Source organism: Delphinus delphis, chromosome 15 (assembly GCF_949987515.2).
Source record: "Delphinus delphis chromosome 15, mDelDel1.2, whole genome shotgun sequence".
NCBI classification, from domain to species: Eukaryota; Metazoa; Chordata; class Mammalia; order Artiodactyla; family Delphinidae; genus Delphinus; species Delphinus delphis.
The window spans coordinates 73,281,407-73,308,820 of NC_082697.1; the positions used below are offsets into that span (position 1 = coordinate 73,281,407).

Genomic DNA, 27,414 nt, shown 5'->3' on the forward strand with positions numbered 1-27,414 from the left:
TCCATGAAAAGATGTGAGGGTTCCAGCCTTGAGTATAACAAGCAAGTCACAGGACGCTCAGCTGATCAGAGCACAAGTGTGAGACTTCTCATTTTTTTTTTTTCCAATAGATAAGTTTCACTGCATTTTAAAGATACCACAAAGAGGTCCTGGGAATCATTTGGTATCTTCTTGTTTCCATAGCAAGACAACTCTTAGATCTTATTCATCAGCCTGATGATTTGTTCCTTTTTCAGAGACATAGATAACATCCAAAATGTTCTGATACCCGTATTTTTAACTGTGTGGCTTGCTGAATCAAAGCAGCTGAATTTGATGCAAAGTCAGTGCAAATCACTTCCTGGGCTTGAGATACTGAATAAGCAATGCCTGGCCTCATATGAGCCCTGCAGATTTTTCATCTAAGAAATTTCCAGTATCAACAAGAGACCTGCTCTCCTGAATAAAGACGTGGGTGGGGAAGTGAGCATACACAGACGTACTCTTGTAATGGAAGCCCAGTGGAACACCCTTGATCATGTGTTGTATTGGACTTGGGACTGCATGAACTGGAGCCGGTTCCTTTCTCTTCTCCACTGTTTGTCAACCTGGAGTCCCTTCCTATTCTTTCCAAGGAGGCTGAGTTCTATACTGATGTAGTCCCTCTGCAGGATTCCTCTGGGGCCCTTCACAATAATTGTGTGTCCTTCTACAGTGATGTTGACATTTTCTGGAATGTCGACAGTCTGGTTGCTGAAAATAGGCTTCATTCTCATGGTGGATTCAGCAAAGAGAGCATCTTAAGGTATTTTTTTGTTTTTATTTTTTTAAATGAATGAATGAATGAATGAATGAATTTATTTTGGCTGCACCAGGTCTTAGTTGCGGCATGCAGACTCTTTAGTTGCTGCACTCGGGATCTTTAGTTGTGGCATGTGGACTCTTTAGTTGTGGCATGCAGACTCTTAGTTGCGGCGTGCATGCGGAATCTAGTTCCCCGACCAGAAATCGAACCTCCCGGCCCCCTGCATTGGGAGTGCAGAGTCTTACCCACTGGGCCACCAGGGAAGTCCCCTTAAGGTTTATTTTTTAAACAGATTAAAAAAACTTTTTCTTGGGGTATAGTTGATTTACAGTGTTGTGTTTAAACGGTTTTATTGAGATATAATTCACATATCATATAATTTATCCATTTAAATTGTACAATTGAATGATTTTTAGTATATTCATGTATATGTATGACCATCATTATGATCAATTTCAGAATATTTTCATCACCTCAAAAAGAAACCCTGTGCCTTTCAGTTATCTATCCTTCTATCCCTCCCACCCAGCCCTAAGCCACCACTAATCTATTTTTTGTCTCCACAGATTTGGCTAGTCTGGATGTTTTATGTAAATTATGTAATATGTGATCTTTTGCCTCTTAATGTTTTTACATTAAATGTGTTTACACTGTAATTCTGCTTTATACCAGAATTCATCAGAAACAGTGCTTTTAGCCCTGTGATTTTACACGTTTTTCAAGATTAGCAGAACATTACAGCAAACCCGTAAGTTATATTTTCTCCTCCCTTCTCTGAAGGAAAGCCCAGAGACTCTTTCTTTAAGAGATCATTCTAGGGGAAACAAAATGAAAAGAAGGACAAATGACAACCCAGGGAATTTGGGACATTTTGAATTTTTATTGAGGTTCTCACCATCCAGACCCCTGATCTCCAGGCCCTGCCTGCTGTGGGGTCTGAGCCCGCCTTTGTGGTGCAAAGGCTGGAAGGTGGGTCAGGGCTGCCTCTCCTCCCCCATGTGCAGACTGCAGAGCTGCCTGCCAGAGGAAGAGTGCCCAAGGACACCTTAGAGGCGGACATGCAGAGAGGCAAGAGTGGAGAAGAGGTGAAAGTCCCATTGCCCGGAGGAGGGAGCATTATCAGAGCAAGAGCTGAAGACGAGGCAGTTGCCAACAGGCCCAGCCAGCTCTCAAGACTGCCTAGGGGGCCCCAGCGTACTGCAGAGGGTGGGGTGCCCTTCAAGGTCAGCCACAGGACGGACATCTCTTAAGGTGGTACGTGGAAGCTCTGCTTGGGTGCCGACCCTCAGGAGGGAACTCGTCAAACTGACCCTCTCCTTCTGACTTCACCTTTAGGGAAGGTCAACCAAGTCCCTGCTTCCACCATAGTCCCTTTACCCAGCGAAAATGACAATCCTTTGTCTCAAATATTGGGCGGGAATCGTATGATTCTAGGACAAGACCTGAAAGTGAGCGCCTGTGGACTTCCCTGGCGGTCCAGTGGTCAGGACTATGAGCTTCCACTGCAGGGGGCGTGGGTTCGGTCCCTGGTTGGGGAACTAAGATCCTGAAGAAAAGAAAGTGAGCACCTGTTGCAGTGCCAACTCGCGGTGTGAAATAGATACTCTAAGAAGGAGGATGGCTCGGGAGACCTCAAAACCCAGATTCTACTTGGACAATCTCAAGTGAGCCGGGGTGGGGGGGAAGGAATTGTTCTGGCTGAGCTGGAGTAGAAGGATGACAGAAACAAAGGTCCAGTGCCAAATGGAGACCTGGCTTATAGTGAGAGCGTGAGACGGGGCAAAACACACACACAACAAGAGATAAAACGTTAACAAGCAGATTCAGAACCGCTGATACGGAGGGCCAACTATAAAGTTATACATGTGGGTTTCTGACGGGTCAGACGGTTGGTGTCCCTAACCTCCACATTGCTCAAGGGTCAACTGTATTTGCTCTGGCTAGAACCTTCAGTACAGTGTCGAATAGCAGCAGTGAAAGCAGGCATCCTTGTCATGTTCCTGATCTTAAGGGGAAAGCTTTCAGTCTTTCAATATGATGTTAGCTGTGGGTTTTTCATAAATAGCCTTAATCATGTTGAGAATTATGCCCTTTATTCCTACTTTTCTGAGAGTTTTTATCATAGAAAGATGTTGGATTTGTGAAATGCCTCTTCTACACCGTTTGAGAGAGTCATGCAGTTTTGTTTCCTTCATTCTGCTAATGTGATATGTCGCATTGATTGAATTTCCTTTTTCTTTCTTTTTTTTTTCTTGCCTGCGCTGCGCAGATGGTGGGATTTTAGTTCCCTGACCAGAGATTGAACCCGGGCCTTTGGCAGTGAGAGCAGAGTCCTAACCAATGGACTGCCAGGGAATTTCCATATTTTCTTATGTTTAACCACGCTGGAATCCCTGGGACAAATCCTACTTGGTCATGGTGAATAATTCTTTAAATATGTTATTGGATTCAATTTGCTAATATCTTATGGAGGATTTTTGCATCTGTATTCATGTGGGAAATTGGTCTGTAATCTTATTTTCTTGTGATGTCATTATCTGGCTTTGGTATTAGGGTAATGCTGGCCTCAGAGGATGAGCTGGGGACTGCTCCTTCTTCAGTTTTTTGGAAGAGTTTAAGAACAATTAATGTTAACTCTTCTTTAAATGTTTGGTAGAATTCACCTGTGAAGCCATCTGGTCCAGGACTTTTCTTTGTTGGGAGGTTTTTGATTACTGATTCAATCTCTTGTTATAGGCCTGTTGGGATTTTCTGTTTCTTCTCCATTTTCTGTTTCTTCTTGAGTTGGTTTAGGTAATTTGTGTGTTTCAAGGAATTCGTCCATTTCTTCTAGGTTATCTAATTTGTTGGTGTGCTATTGTTCAGAATATTCTCTTATAAACCCTTTTTATCTCAAAAAGCTCAGTAATAATGTCCCCATTTTCACTTTTTTTAATGACTATGTTCTTAGTTGTATTTTATTTATTTATTTATTTGTTTGTTTGTTTGTTTTTGGCTGTGTTGGGTCTTCATTGCTGTGCGCAGACTTTTCTCTAGTTGTGGCGACTGGGTGCTACTCTTCATTGTGGTGCGCAGGCTTCTTATTGCGGTGGCTTCTCTTGTTGTGGAGCATGGGCTCTAGGTGCCTGGGCTTCAGTAGTTGTGGCACGTGGGCTTCAGTAGTTATGGCTTGTGGGCTCTAGAGCGCAGGCTCAGTAGTTTAGTTGTGGTGCACGGGCTTAGTTGCTGCACGGCATGTGGGATCTTCCTGGACCACGGCTCGAACCCGTGTCCCCTGCAGTGGCAGGCGGATTCTCAACCACTGCGCCACCAGGGAAGCCCCCCATTTTCACTTCTGATTTCAGTTATTTGCAGCTTTCTCTTTTTCCTTTCTAAGTATGTGCTATATTCTGAATGTTATGTCCACTCAAAACTCGTCTATTAAATCCTAATGCTGAATGTGATGGTTTTAGGGGTTGGGGGCCTTTGGGAGGCGATTAAGTCATAAGGGCAAAGCCCTCACTAATGGGATATGTGCCTTTATAAAAGAGGCTCTAGAGAAATCCCTGGCTCCTTACACATGAGATAATGAGAGTCTGCGACCTAGAGGAGGCCCCTCACCTAATCACCGTGGCACTTTGATCTTGGACTTCCGGTCTCTAAAACTGTGAGAAATAAGTTTCCGTTGTTTATAAGCTACCCAGTTTGTGGTATTTTGTTATAGCAGCCTGACCAGACTAAGAAAGTCTAGCTAAAACTTTGTTAACATTGTTGAGCTTTTCAAAGAACCAACTTTTTTTTTTTTTTTTTTTTGGCTGCGTTGGGTCTTGGTTGCTGCGTGCGGGCTTTCTCTAGTTGCGGCGAGCGGGGGCTACTCTTCGTTGCAGTGTGCGGGCTTCTCATTGCGGTGGCTTCTCTTGTTGTGGAGGACGGGCTCTAGGTGCACGGGCTTCAGTAGTTGTGGCTCACGGACTCAGTAGTTGTGGCTTGCAGGCTCTAGAGCGCAGGCTCAGTAGTTGTGGTGCACAGGCTTAGTTGCTCTGCGACATGTGGGATCTTCCCCGACCAGTGCTCGAACCCATGTCCCCTGCATTGGCAGGTAGATTCTTAACCACTGCACTACCAGGGAAGCCTGACTAGTGTCCTTATACCTTCCCACCAGCAGTGTACAAGGGCTCCAATTTCTCCACATCCTTGCCAACACTTGCTGTTTTCTGTTTTTTGATAGTAGCCATCCTAATGGGTGTGATGTGGTATCTCACTGTAGTTTTGATTTACATTTCTCTATTGATTAGTGATGGTGAGCATCTTTTCATGTTCTTATTGGCAATCTGTATGTCTTTGTAAAAATATCTATCCAACTCCTTTGCCCATTTTTTGTTTAATGTATTTTAGCTTTTTTTTTTTTTTTTTTGGCTGTGTCAGGTCTTTGTTGTGGTGCGTGGGCTCTACATCGCATGCAGGCTTCTCTCTAGTTGTGGCGTGAGGGCTTAGTTGCCCTGTGGCACGTGGGATCTTAGTTCCCCAACCAGGGATCAAACCCGCATCCCCTGCATTGGAAGGCAGATTCTTAACCACTGGACCATCAGGGAAGTCCCCTTTGCCCATTTTTGAATCAGGTTGTTTGTTTTAACTGTGGTTGAGTTGTAGGAGTTCTTTATATATTCTGGATATTAACTCATCAGATATATGATTTGCAAATATTTTCTCCCATATTTTCTCTGTGGGTTGCCTTTTTACTCTGTTGCTATGCCTGTTGATGCACAAAATTCTTAAAATTTCATCAAGTGCAATCTATTTTTTCCCTTGTTGCCTGTGCCTTTGGTGTCATATCCAAGAAATCATTGCTAAATCCAACATAATGCAGTTTTTCCCCTACGTTTTCTTCTAAGAGTTTTATAGTTTTAGATTTTACATTTAGGTCATGGATCAATTTTAGTTCATTTTTGTATAAAGTGTTAGGTAAGGGTCCAACTTCATTCTTTTGCGTATGGATATCCAGTTTTCCCAGCACTGTTTATTGAAGACTGTCTTTCGCCCATTGAATGGTCTTGACACCCTTGTTGAAAGTCACTGGACTATATTTGCAAGTGTTTATTTCTGGACTCTATTGATTGTCCATATGTCTATCTTTATGCCAGTGATCTTTCAACACACTCTTTTGATTACTGTAGATTTGTAGTAAGTTTTGAAATCAAAAGGCTTGAGACCTCCAACTTTGTTCATCTTTTTCAGGATTGCTTGGCTATTCAGGGTCCCGTGGGATTCCATTATGAATTTTACGATGGGATTTTCTATTTCTGTTAACTATGTCATTGGGATTTTGAGAAAGATTGCATCAAACCTGTAGATCACTTAGAGTTCACAAACATGGGATGTCTTTTCATTTATTTATGTCTTTAATTTCTTTCAGCAATGTTCAGTAGTTTTAATGGTATAAATCTTTTGCCTCTTTGGTTAATTCTTAAATATTTTATTCTCTTTGGTGCTATTATAAATGGAATTATTTTCTTAATTTCTTTTTTGGCTTGTTCATTGTTAGTGTATAGAAATGCAACGGAATTTTTGTGTGTTGCTTTGTAGGTTGCTACTTTGCTGAATTTGTTTATAAGGTTTAACAGATTTTTGTGGAATCTTCAGTGTTTTCCGCATATAAGATCATAACATCTGTGAACAGAGATAATTTTATTTCTTCTTTTCCAATTTGAATGACTTTTCTTTCTTTTTCTTGCCTGATTGCTCTGGTTAGGACTTCCAGTACTATGTTGAATAAAAGTGGCAAGAGTGAGCCATCCTTATCTTGTTCTTTATCTTAGAGGAAAAACTTCCTTTCACCATTGAGTATGATGTTTGCTGTGTATATGTTTTCATATACGGCTTTTATTATATTGAGTTAGTTTCCTTCTATGCCTAGTCTGTTGAGTATTTTTATCATGAAAGGGTGTTGAATTTTGACAAATGCTTTTTCTGCATCAATTGAGATATTCATGTGGTTTTCTTTCCCCTTCATTCTGTTAATGTGGTATAGTACACTGATTTTTGTATGCTCAACCATTCTTGCATTCTAGGGGAAAGTACCACTCGGTCATGATATATAATCCTTTTAATGTTGTTATTTTTAAAACTGTGGCATAGTGCACTTTTTTTTTTTTTTTAAAGAAAAGATTTCTTGAAGGAATGGTCAGCAGTGTCAGGAACCTCAGAGAGGTCAAGTAGGGGAAGGACTGAAGGGGATTTTGTTATTAAGAGGTTTTTTGTTAAACTTGTACTTGAATGTTCTTAGCAGCACTATTCATAATAGCCAAAAAGTATAAACAATTCAAATTTCCATCAACTCATGAATGTGGTATATCCATGCAATGGAGTATTATTCAGCCATAAAGAGGAATGAAGTTCTGATACATGCTACAACATGGATGAATGAAGTGAAAGAAGCCAGGCACGAAAGGCCATATACTATGTGACTCCATTTATATGAAAGTCAAATAGACAAGTCCACAGAGACAGGAAGTAGATTAGTAGTTTCCGGGGGTTTGGGGAAGATGTTTGGATTAGGTTGGGAGCTTGAAGAAGGTGTGAAATCTTTGGATTAGCTTCCCTCAGAAGAGGGCAGGAAGAGTTGAGCAAGAATAAGTGAAAAACTAAATGTTTGGCTGAGCTTATAAGCCCAACCTTGTACATTCAGATGGCCGCAGGAGTTGGTAAGAGATCAGGGTAACTGAGAACAAGCTGATGACTTTGCAGAATTACCGTGGGCAATGTGGTAGCTGCTGGTGAGCCATGGTAGGCTGGAAGGACCGTTAAGTTTTCAAGAATGGGAAGAAGGTGAATCCCACAAATATTTTAATAGACTAGTGTGCCTTCACAGCATCTGGCGCATGTAGAAAACACTTATTTGTTAAAAATAAAAGAATAATCAATTTTGGGGAAGGGTATCAACTTTACTGAGGTATATAATTCACATACCATACAATTCACTTATATTGGTCAGTTGATTTTTTTTTTTTTTGTCCGTGCCACACAGGTTTTGGGATCTTAGAACCCCGACCAGGGATCAAACCCGGCCCTGGCAGTGAAAGTGCCCAGTCCTGATCACTGGACCGCCAGGGAATTCCTGGTCAGTTGATTTTTGACAGGGGTGCTAATACAATTCAATTGGATACAAACAGTCATCTCAACAAATGGTGATGAGACAAATGCATATCCACATGGAGAAGAAATGAAGTTGGGACCTTTCCTCACACTATATACAAAAATTAACTCACATCCTAGTGGGTATAAAGTAATTTCTCATTTTGGCTTTGCATTGCTGTTCCCTAGTGATTAATGATATTGAACGTATTTTCATGTGCTTATTGGCCATTTATATATCTTCTTTGGAGAAATGCCTATTCAGATATTTTGTCCATTTTTAATTGGGTTATTTGTCTTTTCTATTATTGAGTTTTAAAGGTTCTTTTTATATTCTGCATATGAGACCCATATCAGGTATATGATTTACACATACCTGTTCTGTGTTTCTTTGCGCTTCCTTTGAAGGGCAAGTTTCTTGTGGGCTTCTTTTTTTTTTTTTTTGCGGTACGCGGGCCTCTCACTGCTGTGGCCTCTCCCGCTGCGGAGCACAGGCTCCAGACGTGCAGGCTCAGCGGCCATGGCTTATGGGCCTAGCTGCTCCGCGACATGTGGGATCCTCCCGGACCGGGGCACGAACCCGCGTCCCCTGCATCAGTAGGTAGACCCTCAACCACTGTGCCACCAGGGAAGCCCGGGCTTCTTTTTAGCATGATGAAATGTTCTCAAATTGATTGTGGTGATGATTATACAACTCTGTGAACATACTAAAAACCATTAAACTGAACACTTTAAAATGTTGTGTTTTATGGCATGTGAATTATGGCTCAATAGAGCTGTTATAAAATAACAAATGCTGGAGAGGGTATGAGAAAAGGGAACCCTCCTACACTGTTGGTGGGAATGTAAGTTGGTGCACCCACTACCGAAAACAGTGTGGAGTTTCCTCAGAAAACTAAAAATAGAATTACCATATGATCCAGCAATCCCACTCCTGGGCATATACCCAGACAACACTATAGTTCAAAAAGATATTTTGCAGTGGTTAAGAATCCGCCTGCCGATGCAGGGGACACGGGTTCGATCCCTGGTCCGGGAAGATCCCACAGGCCGCGGAGCAAATAAGGCTGTGTGCCACAACTACTGAGCCTGTGCTCTAGAGCCCATGAGCCACAACTACTGAAGCCCGTGCGCCTAGAGCCCGTGGTCGGCAACAAGAGAAGCCACTGCAGTGAGAAGCCCCGTGCACCGCAATGAAGAGTAGCCACCGCTCACCACAACTAGAGAAAGCCCGTCTGCAGCAACGAAGAAACACCCAGTGCGGCCAAAAATTTTCAAATAAAATAAATAAATAAATTTATTTTTTTTTAAATCACGAGTTTAAAAAAAAAAAGTTTGGCAGCAAGGGAGCTGCTCTGCTACGTACAAAACCCCGGCCCAGAAGCAGGTCGTCTACGAATGATCTAGCACAGGTTCCCCACAAACGTGTGGTACGTGATGGGCAACGGGGTGGCTGCCTTTCCAGCCGTGCCCTGTGTCCCTGTATGAAGGGCTCTCCACACCGGACCCCGGTCCTGTGAAGTCTACTAACTTTGTGATTGCCAAACATGTCAGTGCAATCTTGGTGCTTCAACAGGACAGTAATCACCCACTCTGGACTCCATTGGCTGCTCAATGAACAGTCATTTCTCCTCTCCCTTCTTCCTTAGTTATGGACCCTAATATTGTTCAGAAGACAACAGGAGCAGTGAAGTGGGCCCTGCCCCAATCCCCAAGGGATGTTTAAAGTTTAGTATAAGAGCCAATGAGACAACCTCATTCCCTTTTGCCAGGTACTTGCTTCCTCAGCATCCCTTGCAGCTTTGAGTATAAAATGCAAGAATAAAGACATAAATTGAGGTAAGAACTGGTAAGCAAGAAGAAACCAGGACTTGATGATTTGGGAAATTCTCAGCCTATCTAGATTGCAAAAGATGCTAAAATTAGGAGACTCACTGTTAGGAAAACATGCTTTAGAGAGAAAGCCTAGGGTGTGGTTGGACAAACTTGCTACTGCCTGGAAAGGATCAGAAGGCCAGAGTATCCTGTTAAGAGTGCTCTTTAAGAGATTTGGCACATGACTCATGGATCCCTCCAGATATTTCAGCAGAAGCCAGGAACAGAGATGGGATTATCTAGGAAAGAGGACTCTCTTGTCCAGTGAAGTGTCCTGTGACATACACAGGAGACCCACAAAGTTCTTGAGGATGTTATATCAGCAAAAACTCTGCCGGCAAGGACTAAAAGGAACAAGAGAGGGGGAAATTAAAGAAAGCTCTAAAAGTTCTCTCAAAATATTAGGAAATATGCTAATATGCTTCTATGTTACTCAGCTACAAACATGTGCTACTCTTCAAGAAAAAGGAGCGGTGACTGTGAGGACGGAGGTGCAGGTCCAGAGGGTAGAGCTGAGAGCCCTGGAGGATTATTTCCAGGCCTTGAAACCTAATGGAGTTTGCTAGGCTGGATTTCAAAATTGCTTGGAACCAGTGACTCCTTTTCTCTTTCCATTTTCTTCCTTTTTTTTTTTTTAATTGAAGTATAGTTGATTTACAATATTGTGTTATCCATTTTCTTCCTTTTATTTATTTATATTTTTTGGCCACGCCACACAACTTGTGGGATCTTAGTTCCCCAACCAGGGATCAAAACCAGGCCCATGGTAGTGAAAGTGCTGAGTCTTAACCACTGGACCACCAGGGAATTCCCATTTTCTTCCTTTTTAAATTGAAATGTCTATAACTGTTATACTGTACCTAAACCAGCATCTTACTTTAGAAAGTGAGTAGATAATTTATTTCTTGAATTTTTGTTTGTGAATTCATTTAATCCTCAGCACAATCACAGGTTCATGGATGGAGAGGAATTTTGCCCCGGGATGGATCATACCCAGAATCTCAGTCATACCCTTTTAGATGATGAGATATGGGACTTTTGAGCGGATGAGATTTAGATGAAATTTTGAACTTGAGTTGATGCTGTAATGTGTTGAGACTTTGGGGGACCTTGGGATCAAGTGAATGTATGTTGCATGTGGGATGGACATAAATCTTTGAGAGCCAGACAGAATGTAGTAAGCTGAATAATAATCCTTGGAACTTGTAACTATGTTACTTTAACATGATAAATAGGGACTTTGCAGATGTGGTTAAGTTAAGGATATTGAGACGAGATTATCTTGGTTTATGCAGGTGGATCCAATGCAATCACAAGGGTCCTTATAGGGAGGCAGAAAGGTCAGTCAGAAGATGTGACAATGCAAATGAACCTATCTATGAAACAGAAATAGAATCAGGGACATAGAGAACAGACTGGTGGTTGCCAAGGGGGCAGGGGGTGGGAGAGGGTTGGACTGGGAGTTTGGGATTAGCAGATGCAAACTGGTATACACGGAATGGATAAACAACAAGGCCCTACTGTATAGCACAGGGAACTCTATTCAATATCCTGTGATAAACCATAATGGAAAAGAGAAAGAATGTATATATATGTATAACTGAGTCACTTTGCTGTACAGTAGTAATTAACACAACATTGTAATTCAACTACACATCGATAAAAAATAAATTAAAAAAATAAAAGATGTGACAGTGGAAGCAGAGGGTCAAAGAGAGATTTGACAATTTTACATTGCTGGCCTTGAAAATGGAGGAAGGGTCGTAAGCCAAGGAATGCATGTGGCCTCTAGAAACTGGAACAGACAAGGAAACAGATTTTTCTCTAGTCTCTGGAAGAGGCATGGCCCTGCTGAGGTTTGATTTTGTCTCAATAAAACCCACTTCAGGGACTTCCCCTGTGACACAGTGGTTAAGAATCCACCTGCCAGTGCAGGGGACATGGGTTTGAGCCCTGGTCCAGGAAGATCCCACATGCCGCGGAGCAACTAAGCCCGTGCGCCACAACTACTGAGTCTGCGCTCTAGAGCCCTCGAGCCACAACTACTGAGCCCATGTGCTGCAGCTACTGAAGCCTGCGCGCCTAGAGCCCATGCTCCGCAACAAGAGAAGCCCCCGCAATGAGAAGCCCACATGCCGCAACTAGAGAAGGCCTGCATGCAACAACGAAGACCCAACGCAGCCAAAAATAAATTAAAAAAATTTAAAAACCCACTTCAGACTTCTGACTTCAAGAATTATAAAACAGTGTTTATGTTATTTTAAGCCATGAAGTTTGTGGTACTTTGTTACAGCAATAGGAAATCAATACAAGGTCACACTGAGCTTTGGTGTAAACAGCTTCTGAGATTAAAAACACAGTAGACAAGAGGAAAGTATGTAGCCAGTCTGTAGCAGAACAGAAAGAGGCAGATAAGTGGAGTAGCTCAGTCATGTATGGACAGAGTCTGGGAGAAAAGCTGCACAAACTCTTGCCCTTCCTGAGCTAGGACAGGCCATTCCTTCTGGTCAGGCCAGGCTCCTGAGTGGGAAGCCCAGCGAGGCTGACTGCAATTCAGTTAAGGAGGAACTTTTAACAGGATTGTCTGGAAAGAGTCCCCATTTAGACTGGGGTGTGCCCCCTCAGTGGAGGCGGTAGAGATGGAGGGAGGCATCGCAGCAACTTCCTGCCTCCCTCTATTCCAATTCTCCGTGTGCTAAATGTATTAGTTATTTTAATCCTGTCCGCTGTTGGATGGGTGAGGCCCTCCTTCATTTCAGAGACTAGATTTTAGGCATTCTCTGGATTAGCACTTTTTATTTTTTTTACTCCTACAATTTTGTTTCTGTTTGACCCCTTTGGGTTTCTTTAATTTTTTATTTTTAAAAATTGAAGTATAGTTGATCTACAATATTGTGTTAGTTTCAGGTGTACAGCAAAGTGATTCAGGTATATATATATGTGTGTATATATATATATTTTTTTTTTTCCCAGAGTCTTTTCCATTATAGGATATTACAAGTTACTGCATATAGTTCCCTGTGCTATACAATAAGTCCTTGTTGCACATCTACAGATCAGCACTTCTGACTCTAAGTGTGCACACGAATAACCTGGTGAGTTTGTTAAGCTGCAGATTCTGAATCCGTAGGTTAGGGTGGGGGCCCAGGGAGGCTGATGCTGCTCGTCTGCAGCAACTTTGTGTAACAAGGTTCTAAAGATCAGTGACTCTCAAACCTGAGCACACGTCAGCATCACCTGAAGGACTTGTTAACACAGGCTGCTGGGCCCACCCGGAATGTGATTCAGTAGGTCTCGGTGCGGACTGAACATTTTCCTTTTAACAAGTTTGAAGAAGATGACGATGATAATAATCAGGAACCACACTTTGAGAACCACCACTCTAGAAGATTCCATGTGTGGCCCACAGCTTTCACCCTTTTGGGAACTGGGTGCCGTGTCCCCACTGCTGGAGTTCTGGCTCGTTAGCTTACAGTCTTCTCATTGCTCCCAGAGTCGCTCAGGAGGAGCTACTCATTCTTCTTTGTGTTTAGCTTGCTTACCTCTGTTGTTAAGAAACGTCTGAAATTTGTGTTTTATTAGCAGGATTTTGGTGAGATTTGTATAGACGAGGCCTCTGCATCTCTGCTGGCTCTGGGGACCACCGTTATGGAATCCTTACCATGTCCTAGGCCTGGCCTCGGGCTCTTTGCAGACTCAGTGAGACCATCCCTCCCTTGACCGCAGCACGGGCAGGCCCCTCTGGCACCACCTGTCCGTGGCCCCCACCTCACGGTTAGTGTCTGGGAATTTGTACGTTACTCTTCAGGGTGGAGGAAGCGTCTTCTTTACCTGTGTATGCAGCTCACCTAGTGCCTGGCATCACATGCTAGCCGGATGACCGACTTTACCACCAGATACACCATTCCCCTCAGAGGGTACAGGACCCTGATGGTCTAGGGAAGGGTGGGTTAAGCAAGGGGACAACGTGAGCAGGGCAGCCTAGGAAGGACACTGGAAGGAAGGGGGACGGACGGGGCTGTCTGGGTTAACCCAGCCCGTCAGCTCCCACCAGGGCTCCAAGGAAGCCAGTCCCACCAAGACACCCAAGGCAGGAAGTCACTGTGAGGCCCACGGTGAAGGGGGTGGGGCCTGCGCAGGGTGGAGGCTCTGATGCGCATCCCCTCCACCCTTCCCCATCCCTGACTCTAGCCATGCTTGTCCAGTTCCTCCACTTCCTCTATGGCCCCTAACTGCATCCCCACCGACCGAGGCAGACAGGCTGGGCAGGAAACACACACAGCCTCCTCTTGGGCCCACTTTATTTGGGAGAGGCATGGGGAGGGCTCTAGGCCTGCTGTGCCCCTAGGAGAGCTCGCACCTGCCCAATCTGCCAGTCGACACTGGAGCGCGCGGTGCCCCCCAGGGCTGCGTACTGCTCCACGCTGTGTCCGTAGTCCCACACGTGGCTCACGTCTCCCGAGAACAGGGGGCTGGGGGGAAAGGAGGAGGTGGGCCTGGGCTGGCCTCGAGGAAGGCAGCAGAGGGAGGGGAGGGGAGGGGAGGGGAGCACACCTGATGGTCTGTAGCTCCTGCAGCGACAGCTGGTTGAGGGCGACCCCTTTGGTCTCGGCCATGAACACGGCTTTCCCGGAGGCCTCGTGGGCCTGGCGGAATGGCATCTGGGGGCGCGGGGGGCGGGAGAGTGGTGCTGACGCAGGCTTCCTGAGCTCCCTGTTCTGCTGGGGGTGCCGGCCCTCCCCCTGCGCCATGACCACCGCCACCCCCAGCCTGAGGAACATCCCTGTCCCCTTGCCCCTCCACCCTGGCTGCCCCACACTTACCCCTTTGCGGACCAGGTAGTAGGCGAGGTCAGTTGCCAGCATGTCAGGACTAAGAGCCCGTGCCATATTCTCACGGTGAATCTGGGGACAGCAGGCCAGGCGAGTGTGAATCTGGGGGGCCCTTGGTCCTGGAGCTGCCAGCCTAAGGCCTACCCCCCCTCAGCCAGGAAGTCCCCTGCCTTGGGCAGATCCCCTCTTACCCACCCTCTTCTGCTTTCTCTGCTTGAACCATCATTTCATAATTATTGATAATTATTAGCTGTGCTACTGGGGTTGCCTCCTTATCTTTAGCATCAGAATCACCTGGAGGATTTATAATGAATACAGATCTCCGTGGCCTAACCCAGAGTCTCTGATTCAGCAGGTCTGGAGGGGGCCCTAGGATTGCAGGTCTGTCAAGTTCTCAGGTGATACTGCTGCTGCTGATCTCGGGACAACCACTGCTTTAGAGACACATCCTGAACTATTTAGGAATGAAATGATGAGGGGGATTTGCTTAAAAACAACGGTGGAGGGGGTAGTGGGTAAAGACAGCTGAAGCAAGAATGGCCATGGGTTGATTGTTGTTTAAGCCGAGTGTTGGTACATAAGGGTTCATGATACACAGCCTCTCAACTGTTTATACTGAAATTTCCCATAGTAAATGGTTAAAGAAGAAATCTGGCCAGGCCAGCTGATGGGGCTCCTTGAGTCTAACCCACTTCCATTCTACTGCAATATGTCTCTTCGCTCTTCCCAGGGCAGGAACAAGCACATGGCCCCTCCCTCTGCCCCACGGCCTCTGGACCCACCCACGCTTGCCTCCTCTCAAGATCGCCCTCCTGGCATCCCAGCCCTGAGGTTAGGGACCTCGGGGAGAAGAGACGTGTCTTGCCTGCAGTGTAGAGATGACGCCAGTGGCCACCTGGATGACGGCGCTCATGGTGTTGGACACTTCAAACACGGCTTCCTTGTCCTCCTGGGAGGCACATGGCAGGAGGTAAGGGCCCAGTAGCCTGGTGCCCAGTGAGGCCTTCCCACTGCCTTCCACTGGGAACACTCAGCACCTTGTACACCCCGCACCAAGGGAGAGGAGAGCACTCCCAGGGCTGGGTGCGCAGGACAGGAGGTGGCAATTCTGTGGGGCCCCTGCCCAGATGAGCCAGGACCCCAAGAATTGGTATGCGGTGTGTGTGCAACTGGGTCCCCAGCCTCGCACCTGTAAGTCCTTGTTGTAGGTGCTCGGAAGTCCCTTGAGGGTCATCAGGAGCCCAGCACACTGAGGGGACAGGGAGGATCAGGGGGCTGGACCTCGGAGCCTGTCCTGGACGTTCCCTCAGGACCCTCCGGGTCAGCGCAGAGGCCTCGCCCCAACTCCCTGCCCTGCTTACCCGCCCAAACACTCGCCCCGCCTTGCTCCGGATCAGCTCCAGGCTGTCTGGGTTTTTCTTCTGGGGCATTAGGCTGCTTCCAGTGCTGGAGACAGAGGTGCCGGGGCTGAAGGGGCTCCGGTGCCCCTTGGCTGGTCTGCTGGGCAGCTCTGCCCGGGGGTTGGGGTGAGGAGGAAAGAAGCCATGCTGGTGGGCGCAGAGCTGGGGGAGGGCAGGCGCAGCCTTACCTGTAGGCGTCTGAGAGCTGCACCAAGTTGAATTCTTTGGTGCCATAGAGGATGAGATCCTCGGCCATCCTGCTGAGGTGGGTCATACACAGCGAAGCCCAAAACAGGAACTCAGCTTGTGGGAGGAGAGGGAGAGCAGGCTGTCTGGTCACCAGGCCTCGCCCCTCATCCAGCCTGGAGAAGGTCCGGTGGGCCATACGGGGGTGGTAGGAAGCTGGAGAGGAGGCAGGGCGGGGGGACAAAGGCAGCACGCACTGCAGGGGACTGGCCCTGGAGGGCGGGCGGGCTAGCGCCCAGGACTCACCCACAAAGTCTCGCTCACTGGTGGCATCCATGCTGTTGAGAGTGATGGCCCCAAATTTCAGTTCTGGCCGATTCGGGAAGGGGAAGGCAATAGGGTTGGGCTGGAGGGCGAGGAGGGGCCTTCTCCCCACCCCCACCCCCCAACCAGGCTGCCCAGCACCCCCCCATGACCCCCTCTCAGGGAGGAGGAGTAGGGAGGGGCAGGAGGTTGGGAAGGTCTTTGGTACAGGTCCCAGGAGGGAGGCGGGAGCCCTGAGTCTCCCCGGCACCACGCACCTCTCCCATGGCCTCCCCTTGCCTCTCTAGCCTCACTGGCCATAGATAATAGACCAGGGTTTTACCCGGACCCCTGCCCTCTCTAAGTGTGTGTCTGCGAGACCTGGCAGGTGCTGAGGGTGGTCTCCTGGGAAAGGAGGGGCAGGGTGCCTCACCTGCTCGGAGCAGCTCCCGGTCCACACCCAGAGGGTTGCCTGCGATGGCCCCGCTGCAGAGATGGGAGGGGTTCTGAGTGACCGGGGCTCCCGGCAGGCAGGCCCTGGCATGTACTTGCACGCACACCTGTGCTGAGCTCTGGTTGCCAGGGCTGCGGCCTGGTCGGCTTGGGTGCCAGACAGTTGTCCCCACGCGGGGGAAACGGCACGATGTGAGCAGCTGGCTGGCTCTCTGGAGAGCTCTGGCGTGGCTGTGACACACTCATCGCCCCCCTCTTAGAGAGAGCTGAGGGTCCATTTGTGGTCTCCCTCCCACCGTGGCTGGGGAGGCTGACTGCCTGGCTTCTGTCCCCCTCTGCCCTTCCTGGCCCCTCCTCTTCTCTTGAAGCCCAAGGAACATGCTAAGTATGTGGCAGCAGCCCCATCCTTGGAGCACTGGGCCTCACTCACCTCCCCAGGGGCAGGACGTTGATCCGCTTCTGCACCTCCAGCAGCCTCTCAGAGTCTCTGGTCAGTGCCACAGCATGGCTGTGGGAAGCCAGGAGGCAGGAGGGTCAGGGCAGCCTGGGCTGGGCCCCTCCCCTCCACCACGCCCCTCCCTCACTGCCCGCTCACCTCAGGATCCAGTGGCTCCAGCGGATGGGCTGAGCCCTCTGCAGGTGTGTGTACCCTGGGAAGAGGATGTCACGTTCCCTGTGGGGGAAAAGTAGGGGCAGGGAGCCTGAGGGGCTCAGGAGGTTCAGGCGAGGCCTGCCTGGGACCCTGGGACCCTGCAGGCCTGGGCCCCTGTAGGGAAGAGCAGGGCAGGCTCACCAAGGATCTGCCTGCACAAGGGACCAAGTGATCTGGGGACAAACATGGTGTAAGGGAAGGGTCGGGAGGTGGGGCATTGTGACTGGGCCATGGCTGGGGGGCGTCCAGAGGGTGAGCGTAGGACGAAGTAGAGATTACCCCTTCAGCTGGGGCCTCTGCACCTTGGCAGCAGATCTGGGTAGGGGCCAGGGCAGGAGGGGAGGTGCATGGCAGGTACCACCTGGCAGTGAGAGGAACTCCAGAGGAGCCCAGAATAGCTGGGGGCACTTTAAAGTACGCAGGGCAGTGGCACAGGTGCTGTGAGTGACGGTTCTAATTTTTTTAAATAAACAGCTTTATTGAGATATAATTCACATACAAATCACCCATTTAAAGTGTACATTTAGTGTACAACCATCACCCCAAGAGAGAAACCCTGGGACCTCCCTGATGGTGCAGTGGTTAAGAATCCGCCTGCCAATGCAGGGGACATGGGTTCGATCCCTGGTCTGGGAAGATCCCACATGTCGCAGAGCAACTAAGCCCGTGCGCCACAACTACTGAGCCCACGTGCTGCAACTACTGAAGCCTGCGCGCCTAGAGTCCGTGCTCCGCAACAAGCGAAGCCACAGCAGTGAGAAGCCCGCTCACTGCGTGCGCCAATGAAGACCCAACACAGACAAAAAAAAAGGAAAGAAACCCTGTACTCATTAGCAGTCAGTCCCTAATCCTCCCAACACCCACCCTGCCCCGAGGATGACAGTTTGGGGGCCCTTGTTTTCCCCCAGTGAAGTCAGTGAAACAGGGGTCACAGGGAGCTGGGGAAGAGGAGGGGTCAACCCTGTCTCTGACACCAAATAGAGACTTCTCAGAAGTCATGTCACAGAAGCCAAAGCTTGGGATGAGGCCAGCGGGAGGCAGCCCTCAGCTCTGTCCTTTGCCCGCCATGCTGTGTGGGGACAGGGGACATGGGGCACAGGCAAGCCAAGGAGTGACTCTCTGGTTGCCCCGGGCAAGCCGGCCCCTTTCCGCGGGCTTCGGGCCATCTGCCTAGTGCCTTAGCCTCTGGCCTGTGAACCCTCAAAGGGTGAGCTCCCCCTGCCTGCTAAGCTGGGCTGGCTGGGGGTCAGGAATGCTGCAAGAAATCCCCACTCCTGGCTGCTCTGCCTCACTCAGTCCAGGAGTTCTGGACTGTACCCCTGTACCCCAGAGCCTGGCCCCCCTACCCTCATCACCCCTGCCACCTAGGTCTGGCATTCAGGCTGCCTGTCTCGGGGGAGCGGAGACCCTGGATGCCCTCATGCCCCTCTCTGCCACCTGGTGTTGCATGCACTCACGCCTCTGCCCGATCCACCATGGTTCTGATGAGCTCCCGGAGGAGGGCAGAGAGCGTGGAGCAGTTCTGCCGCATCCACAGCCTGAGGTCTGTGACCACCTGTTGGGAGGAGGATGTGGCACTCAGGGACCACAGATGTGTTGCCTCCCTGGGGAGCCAGGACCGCTGCTGAGCCCCAGCTCTGCTGTCTGGACCCCCCGAGGTTGGGAAGGCCCAGGGCGGGGAGCCGGGCAGGCTGGCGGCACCTGGTCGTTCCGACTTCGTCCTGTGTGCAGCTTCCCTGCGGTTTCACCGATGAGCTCCTGGGGGTGGAGGGAGGCACGCAGTCGGGGTCTGCCTGCTTGTGGCCCTCCCTCCCTGCCCCGGGGTGCCCTGGTTCTGCCCGATCTCTGCTAAGGCCTCCTGCTCTGAGGTCCCAGTGATGAAGGGAACAGAATGATGGTGCTTATGCTCAAAGTGGCCCAGAGAGGGGAGGGGCAGGGGTGGGGGGTGAGGTGGGGGTGGCCTCACCTTCAGACGCCGCTCATTGGCCGTGTGGATGTCCTCATCATTGGGGTTTAGTTTGAAGGTGCCCTGGGCCCACTCCTCAGCTACCTGTAGCAGATAGCAGCAACACAGGGGTCAGGAGGGTGGCATCAGCAGTTGAATCCTGGCAGCGCTCCACCCCCGAGGAGAATCACAGACCAAGAGCACGTTTGCTCAGGAGCCATAGGACCACAGGAGCATTAAGGGATGAAGAGACAGTCAGCACAGCATGTGGTTAAAGGGCACCTCTCTAGGCATATGATCACTACGAGGGGAGATGACAGGCTTGGGATGATACCGCAGCCTGCGCTCGCTCGGGGATTTGGTGAAAGCCTGGGACCACAGGGAGGGACGCTGGGTTGGGCCTGGGAGTGTGGAGAGTACCTTGTCCAGGCCCTGGAGTATCTGGTCCATCTCGGTCTTGGTGAGGATCCCCGCCTTCTGCAGGCCCCGGCTGTAGGCCTTGCTGCCCTGCACGTCCACCTCCCAGAGGTGCTGGTCATAGGTGATGGACGAGTTGAACTTCTCCATGATGGGGTCCACTGCGCCCACAAACCGGCCACCCCACAGCTTTCCGCTCTGGCCAGGAGGGCATGATCAATTAGTCTCCTCCCCCCTTGAGAACAGGACCTCCCACAAAGGGCCCTCAGGAGAGTTATCAGATCTGACGGCAGTGGGAGCCAGCGGGCAGGGTTATTCTCACTGGACAGATAAGGAAACTGAGGCTCAGAGAGGGTTAGGAACTTGCCCAGAGTCACTCAGGGAGTGAATGTGGGAAATTGGCTGGACACTGAAGTTAGGTTCTTTCCCACCATGGGGCGCTGCTCCAGGGAGATGGTGGCAGGCACCCCTGAGACCACAGCAGAACTTCTGGGACCCTTCCTGCCACTGACCAAAGTGAGAAGTTACTCTGGAATCCAGCTCTGATGTACCAGGGATAATGACAATAATGCTGGCTAACATACGTCGCATTCTCACTGTCTGCCAGGCACCATTATTTGCTCGTCACGCAGACGGCAACGCTGTGAACTGGGTACCAATACTATCCTGCTACAGAGAGGAAAAACTGGGGCACAGAGCAGATCTTTACCTTGCCCTTGCTGAGAGCGGCAGAGCCCGGACTGCACCTCGGCAGCCGGAATTCGAAGCCCTGCTCTAAACCCCACATGCCACCAGGACCTCTCTGCTGGCTCTGCTGTTCTGAACATTTGCTGCAGGAACAGGTGAGGAGGCACTTGAGGGGCCCCATCAGTCTCAAATTACCTGCATCTCCCTCCCCCAGCTTGGGGTGGGGCCTAAGGTCCCAACCCCCCACTCCTCTGGAGAGCACCCCAGACACACCCATTATCATTGGCCTTCTAGGAGGTCACTAGCTGACCCTCTGCCCCCCAGGAGCCAAGGGCAGAGGGATGGGACAGAGACACCTCTGTTTTGAAAGAGGGCATAGGTCAGGGCATGGGACAGATGGGGGAGGGAGCGCAGAACCCCTGAGGGGCAGTCCTAGTGCCCAGTGAGCCAAGGACAGGAGGAGAGTGGTCCGGGGTGGAGATGGGAATGTTACTTCGCTGGCATCTTTTCTGTGGAAGGGGTCTACAGTGGCCACTGGGGACATATGTTCTCCTCTGTCTCCCTGCAATGTCGTAGACCTCAGTTAGCCACCTGACCATAGGAGTGTTATATTACCTCTCTAACCTTCAGGGTTGTCCCTTTATAAAATAGGAATAATAATAGCATCTATCTGATGGAATTGTTAGATTAAGCCATTAGATTAAGCTAACTGCATACATAGCACAGTGCCTGGTACTCAGTAAGTTCTAGGTATTGCTAAGGGAGGGGCCGAGGGCTGCCAGGGTCAGGGTGTGCCTTAGCTCCACTCGTCACTCCTGTGTGCACCCCCGGGACCTGGCCCCAGGGTGCTCTGGCCCCAGGGGGTGCTCTGGCCCCAGGCTGTGAGCTGACCCCTCAGTGCCCAGCAGCCTTGGCTGCCAGAGGACTCTGCCCTGCAGATGTAGCCTCTGCCCCCACTCAGCCTTTTGAGCTGGACCTGCCCCTTACCCCCTGCTGCCCCGCCAGGCCTAGATCTCCAGCAAAGCACCACGTGGGGCCCTGGTCCTGACCACTGGGGCCAGAGGGCCAGGGCCAGCCAGTCAGGATGGGGAGGCAGGCTGCCCTTCAGCCAGGGGCCTGGCATCACCTCCCCCAGCAGGCCCCTGGACTCGCTTCGTGGGTTGTTAGTAATAACAACTATTTAACAAGTGGGGCCGCAGCCAAACCAATTAGTGCCAACCCACAGGACGGCCTGGGGAAAGCAGAGGTCGCCTGGCACCCTGGTTTCCTGAAGGCAGCCCACTCCGCATTGGGGCCAAGCTCCTACCCTGCTGGCAGTCTTAAAAGGACCCCAGGAGGATGTTAGAGTGACGTGCCACCACCTGGGCACTGAGAGAGGGGCGAGATGGTGGGAGAGGGCACTGCTGTGAGCCAGGGTACATCTGGGCCAGAAGGATCCCTTTGGGGCAAGGGGACAGGGACACTGGTTCAGGCTGGGATGAAAGAGCAACAGCCAATTTAGAACACATGGGAAATACCGGCGTTGTCCCTCTTAGTGTCATTAGCCATGATTTATTGAGCACCTACTATTGCTTCGCCCTGTGCCAGGCATTCTCCAGATGCTCTTACACCCTCCTATGAGGTTACCCCTATTTTACAAATGAGGAAAGACATTCAGAGAGGTCGAGTGACTGCTTCAGAAGCCAAGTTTGTTTGGCCCCAAAGTCCAGGCCCTGACACGGGCCCTCCACCATGACCCAGAAGCTAGTAGGGCAGACAGTCTTAACCCATTTATTCAAAAAAAACTGAGGCCCAGAGAGGAAGTGACTTGCCAGCTAATGGGGGCCAGGAGGGACTGGAACCCACACCTCCTGCTTCCCAGGCCCAGGGTTCCCTTCTCTGGCATCAAGCAAACAGCCCCTTTTACTTGAAGGGTTCAAAGCAATGACCTCATGATCCAGTACCTTACAGAGAAGGCAGACAGCTAATATTATCCCCATCTGCCGGGTAAATCAACTGAGGCCCAGGGAAAGGAACCTGTGCCTCAGACTCCTGCCACTAAGTCAGAAAGAGAACCCAGGAGTCCTCTGGCTCTGAGGGAGAGAGGCCAATGAGACAGGAAGCCACCAGGTCCTGGGGCCACACGGCACGGTCCCCTACATCCTGGCTCTTAGCACACGCAAGAGTCCTGTGGACTCTGCTACACAGGGACAACTGCTATGGTAGGAGAGGGGCACAGGAGGACGGGGGGTGGGGGGCGGGAAGGAAGGAATGAAGAGGTGAGGGTGCTGAATGAGTGGGCCGCACCTTTCCCGCCCGGCCTAGATCACGGTCAGGTCAGGGCCACCTTCCCCAGCAGTGTGGGTTGGTGCATTTGCCACAAAGGCTGCCTAGGGAGGGGTGAGGGACCGGGGAGAGCAGATGGTGGTGGGGATACCGGGAAGTCGGGGCAAAGCTCTCTTTAGGGCTCTGGCAGGTGCGCCGGGGCGTACCCACTGCCTGGAGCCAGCGAGGACAATTACCAGGAGGGTGGAGGGCGACAGGTCTGGCTCGGGGAGATCGCGTGCGCAGGTCACTGTCCCGGCTGGCGCCCAGGGCGCCCCTCCCCCTCGTTTGGAGGCCTGGAGGACCGGCGTCCTCGAGATCCCACTCACCTCCGATGCCATGTTGGGCGGTTCCTTGCCGTCCGGGAGCCTAGGTCCTCCGGGTCTGGAAGACAGGGCAGAACTGACGACCTCGTCGGCCACCGGGCGGTGTCCCTCGGGCGGGGCCGGCTCCGGGTTGGGGGACTGACTTTGGAGCGCAGCCTGTGGCGGAGGCGGACGTGGGCAGCGCCTAGCCAGCGCTCGCGCGGGTCCTCTGCGTCCTCCCCTCCCGTCAGTCCCGCCCGTCCAGCCCGTTCGGCCGCCAAGCACTTACCACCGCCTGGCCGCGCGGTGAGTCTCTCCACAGCCGCGGGGCTGGACTTTTCCGGCCGGGAGAGCGTCAACAGCAGCCCAGCGCTGTCCCCGCCTCCTATCGGCGGCCGCACCAATCCCAGGCAGCCCGGCCCCGTGGGCGTTGCCTCCGCCCTCCAACGCCGGCTGTGGGCGGAGCCGTCTCCGGAGCGGCTTTGGGCTGAGCAGCACTAGGGAGGCGGTAGGCGACTGTGAGGGTCCCCTACCCCCAGGGCGGCAGTGCTCAAGACTGCAGACTGCTCCGGGCACTGGAGGGAGACCCGGGCTAGGGATAGAGGTAAAGACACTGGAGCAGGCCTGGCGGGCTCACAGGAGACACAAGGTGAAAAGCCACGCCCGATCATTCGTTCATTCAACAAACACGTACCCGCACCTCCTATGTGGTAGGTACAGAGTTAGACACTGAAGGAAAGGAAATGAGCATAAGAAATGATGCTTGCCTCAAGAAGCTCTAACAAAGCGTGGATAAGGTGTGCAGGGGGCACAGAGGGCAGCGCAGAGTGGGGCGTCCATCTTGGGGTACTCAGGGAAGGGTTCCCTGACACGATTAATTAACTAATTATTCAACAAAATAGACAGCCTGGGTTCTGGCCTTAGGGGCCCTAGAACTTCTGCCCTGGAAGTTCCACATTCTGGGGGAGATGTCCCCTGAGTTGAGTCTTGGAAATAAAAGGGAGTTAGCTCAGCAAAAAAGGGGATTAGAACATTCCCTGCGCCGGGGTGGGGGGTGGGGGGGTCAGCCTGGGCAAAGTCCGGGAGGCCAGAGGCCAGAAAGTGAATGGCCTGCTTGTAGAACAGGAAACCAAGAGTGGCTATAACAAAGGGTCAGGGGCTTTAGAATGGAGGTGGGGAGGAGAGGTGGGAAGTAGGTTGGGGTAAGATTGTAAAGGGCCTTGAATGTCAAACGAGAGGGTTTGGTCTTGATAGGACCTATGATCCTCCCATAGGTCATAGGGAGCCAACAGATGTTAAAAATTGAGGGAGCCAAAATTTTTTTAGAAAGATACTTCTGGCAACAGTACTGAGGATGGAATGGAGGGGAGAAGGGACCAGTAGCTGGGATACCTCATGGGTTGATGGTTTTTAGCCCTCACTCAAGAGTGGAATTACTTGGAGTTCCTAGAATGCATCAGGCTGTTGCAAGGTTTCCTAAATGCTCCTCCCTGTGCCTGGAATGCCTTCCCTCACTGTCTGTCTTGCTACTCCCATTCATCTGTCAGCATTTGAGCGAAGCATCATCAACGTTGGGAAGACTCCCTGCTGATCCAGGTATCCAGCTCTGGGCTCCCATGCGATCCTGGAGAAGCATCTAGCAGTCCTTCCCTGAATTGGGAGCACTGTAGTTGTGGTTTCTGGGTCTTCTCCCCCACCCAATTGTAGGCTCCTTGGAAGCAAGGCCTCATCCTCTTTATCTCTGTGACCCCCTAACCTCTCCTGTCTTCTCCCACAAAAGCCCCAGAACAGGGCTGCAGCAGGCCCCTAGGTGGGCAGGGAAGCCCTTGAGACCAGCTGTGAGCCATGTGGTCCTGACAACTGAGAGAGTGCTGTGGCAAACCCCTGGGATCTACCTGCTAGTGTCTTGAGGCCTGACATCCCCTCCTGGGAGGTCAAGTGTCAAAGCCAGAGGTACTTTGCAAATATGAGGTCACACTCCTGAATACCCAGCAACATACAGGGATCAAACCCTTTGGCAAATGAATTGAGGCTGGAAAGGGTGTTGGGGAAGTGTAAAAAAATGCTCAGTCTCACTGTTAAAAGCCTCATGAATCTGGATATGTATGGATGTGTGTGTGTGTGTACATATATGTACATATAGACGATGGATGTATCAGCTTTATTGAGATTTAATTGATACACAATAATATACAAATATTTAAGTGTACAATTTGGTATGTTTTGACATATGTACACCCATGAAAATACACCATAATCAAAATAGTGAATGTACCCATCATACCCAAAATTGTCCTTTTCGCCCTCTTCATAATCTCCTCCTGCCTCTCCCCATCCATCCCCAAGAAAACACTGCTGCGCTTGTAACAATAGATTAGCTTACATCTTCTCTATATATATACATGGAATTATTATATATATGAAATTATTATATTTTTTTCATTTGTCTTTTCTCACTCAGCATAATTATTTGGAAATTTATCAATGTTAGTACATGTGTCAATAGTTCATTCCTTTTTATTGATAAATAATATTCCATTCTATGGATATACCACAATTTATTTATCCAGCTGCCTGTTGATGGACATTTGATTTGCTTCCAATTTGTGGTTGCTACAAATAAAACTTGTATGTGCAAGTCTTTCTGTGGACATATGCTTTCACTTCCCTTGCGTAAATACCTGGTTCTCAGGCCTTTGAACTTGGACTGAATTACACCACTGGCTTTCCTGGTCCTCCAGCTTGCAGATGAGATTTGGGGACTTTTTGGCCTCCATATCAGCATGAGCCAATTTCTCTAGATTATAGTTATAATAACTTTTAACGTCCTTCTCTGATTTATTAATCCTTCTCCTCATTACGGTTCACATTTTCTTGTCTTTTTACATACCTAGAAATTTTTGGATGCTAGACACGAGGTCTTTATCTTGTTAGGCGTTGGATATTTTTGTCTTCCTATAAATCTTTTTGAGCTTTTCTCTGAGATGCAGTTAAGTTACTTGGAAACAATTTGATTCTTTTGGGTTTTGCTTTTCATTATCTCTTAGGTCAGAAGCAATGCACAGTCTAGAGCTAATTATTCCCCACTAGTAAGGAAAGACCTTCTTGAATACTCTACCCAGTGAATTATGAGTTTTCCCAGTCTGGCTGGTAGGAATAGGCACTATTCTTTTTAATCCTTTTGGATGGTTCTTTCCCCAAACTCAGATAGTTTCCTCACATGCGTGCACTAATCAGTAATGCACTGAATACTCGCAGGGAACCCTCGGTAGACCTTCACAGTTCTCTTCTCCCTGTTACTCTTTTTGATGAACTCTAAAGTCCTCTGTCTCTCTAGGCTCCACTTTTTTTTCTCAACTCAGGGGGTCTGCCAGACTCTGCCTCGGTTCTTCCTCCCTGCATCATGTCCTTGGAACTTTATCAAAATAGTAAGCTGGATTACTATAGGGCTCACCTCTTTTGTTTCCTGTCTCCCAGGAATCACTGTCTTTCATTGAAAAACTTTGTTTCATGTATTTTGCCTTTTTAAAAATTTTTATTATTTATTTAAGCTGCGCTGGGTCTTAGTTACAGCATGTGGGCTTCTTAGTTGTGACATGCGGACTCCTAGTTGTGGCATGTGGACTCTTTAGTTGTGGCATGCATGCGGGATCTAGGTCCCTGACCAGGGATCGAACCTGGGCCCCCTGCATTGGGAGTGTAGAGTCTTACCCACTGGACCACCAGGGAAGTCCCTATTTTGCCTTTTTAATTTTGCTTTTTGGTTGTTTCACGTGTGATGGTAAATCAGATCCCAACTGACTCTATCTTGGCCAGGAGCAAAAGTCTGGTGGCAGATACTTAACACAAAAGGTAAGGGTGGCAGAGTCAAACTTACCTTGGCTTAAATTCCAACTCTGTCACTTACTGTAAAATGGGGGCAGGGCAGTCTTTTATATCCAAATGGCTATTTGATCTTTTTCCTCAGACGTTTAAAAGATATCTAAAAGTCAACATGTTCAAAACTGAACCCCTGATCTCCGCACTCCTGACTGTGATTGTCATTTTGTGTTTCCCATGACAATAAATGCCAACACCAACCATCTATTTGCTCAGACCAAAACCCTTGGACTCCCGTTTTTCCTCACACCCGAATCTGATCAGTCATGTAATCCTGTTGGA

At 49.6% G+C, this 27,414-nt stretch overlaps 2 protein-coding genes and 1 pseudogene across 7 annotated transcripts in view; 1 reads left to right on the forward strand and 2 right to left on the reverse strand.

The window, feature by feature from the left end:
• Window positions 1-201: 201 nt before the first annotated feature.
• On the reverse strand, window positions 202-749 carry LOC132438841 (large ribosomal subunit protein uL6 pseudogene; annotated as a pseudogene).
• Window positions 750-14,053: 13,304 nt separating this feature from the next.
• On the reverse strand, window positions 14,054-23,654 carry ASL (argininosuccinate lyase). 4 transcript variants are annotated; one of them, XM_060032172.1, is made up of 17 exons: window positions 23,543-23,654; window positions 23,278-23,430; window positions 19,961-20,155; window positions 19,562-19,645; window positions 19,297-19,353; window positions 19,053-19,150; window positions 17,539-17,616; window positions 17,374-17,451; window positions 16,924-16,976; window positions 16,494-16,556; window positions 16,190-16,304; window positions 15,963-16,047; window positions 15,791-15,850; window positions 15,467-15,550; window positions 14,593-14,673; window positions 14,324-14,430; window positions 14,054-14,241 (listed from the first exon to the last, which is right to left on the reverse strand). In XM_060032172.1, exons 2-17 carry the CDS (start codon window positions 23,287-23,289, stop codon window positions 14,097-14,099), a joined length of 1,395 nt encoding a protein of 464 aa, XP_059888155.1. In that variant the 5' UTR covers window positions 23,290-23,430; window positions 23,543-23,654; the 3' UTR covers window positions 14,054-14,096. The 4 variants fall into 4 exon arrangements, with proteins under 4 accessions (XP_059888155.1, XP_059888154.1, XP_059888156.1 ...); XM_060032171.1 differs by having other exon boundaries at window positions 23,278-23,332; window positions 23,543-23,642; XM_060032173.1 differs by lacking the exon at window positions 23,543-23,654 and having other exon boundaries at window positions 23,278-23,332; window positions 23,418-23,518.
• CRCP (CGRP receptor component) overlaps window positions 15,442-27,414 on the forward strand; it is a 66,738-nt gene continuing 54,765 nt past the window's right edge. For 2 of the 3 annotated variants that reach the window (XM_060032180.1, XM_060032178.1), the window contains exons 1-2: window positions 15,442-15,571; window positions 20,565-20,799. Coding sequence is in view for 2 of the 3 variants with exons in the window: in XM_060032178.1 (XP_059888161.1) it covers window positions 20,743-20,799 (57 nt within the window). In the remaining variant the exon portion in view is untranslated. Of the gene's footprint in view, window positions 15,572-20,564; window positions 20,800-23,780; window positions 23,964-27,414 lie in introns of those variants that run through there. The other variant, XM_060032179.1, reaches the window with a different exon arrangement.

Excerpts from the sequence above, each read along its gene's own strand:
- ASL (XM_060032172.1), bottom strand. Across the intron at positions 15,851-15,962 it reads CGGGGCGAGTGTTTGGGCGG|TGTGCTGGGCTCCTGATGAC; the intron begins GTAAGCAGGGCA and ends CTGTCCCCTCAG. Across the intron at positions 14,674-15,466 it reads GCGTCATCTCTACACTGCAG|ATTCACCGTGAGAATATGGC; the intron begins GCAAGACACGTC and ends TGCTGTCCCCAG.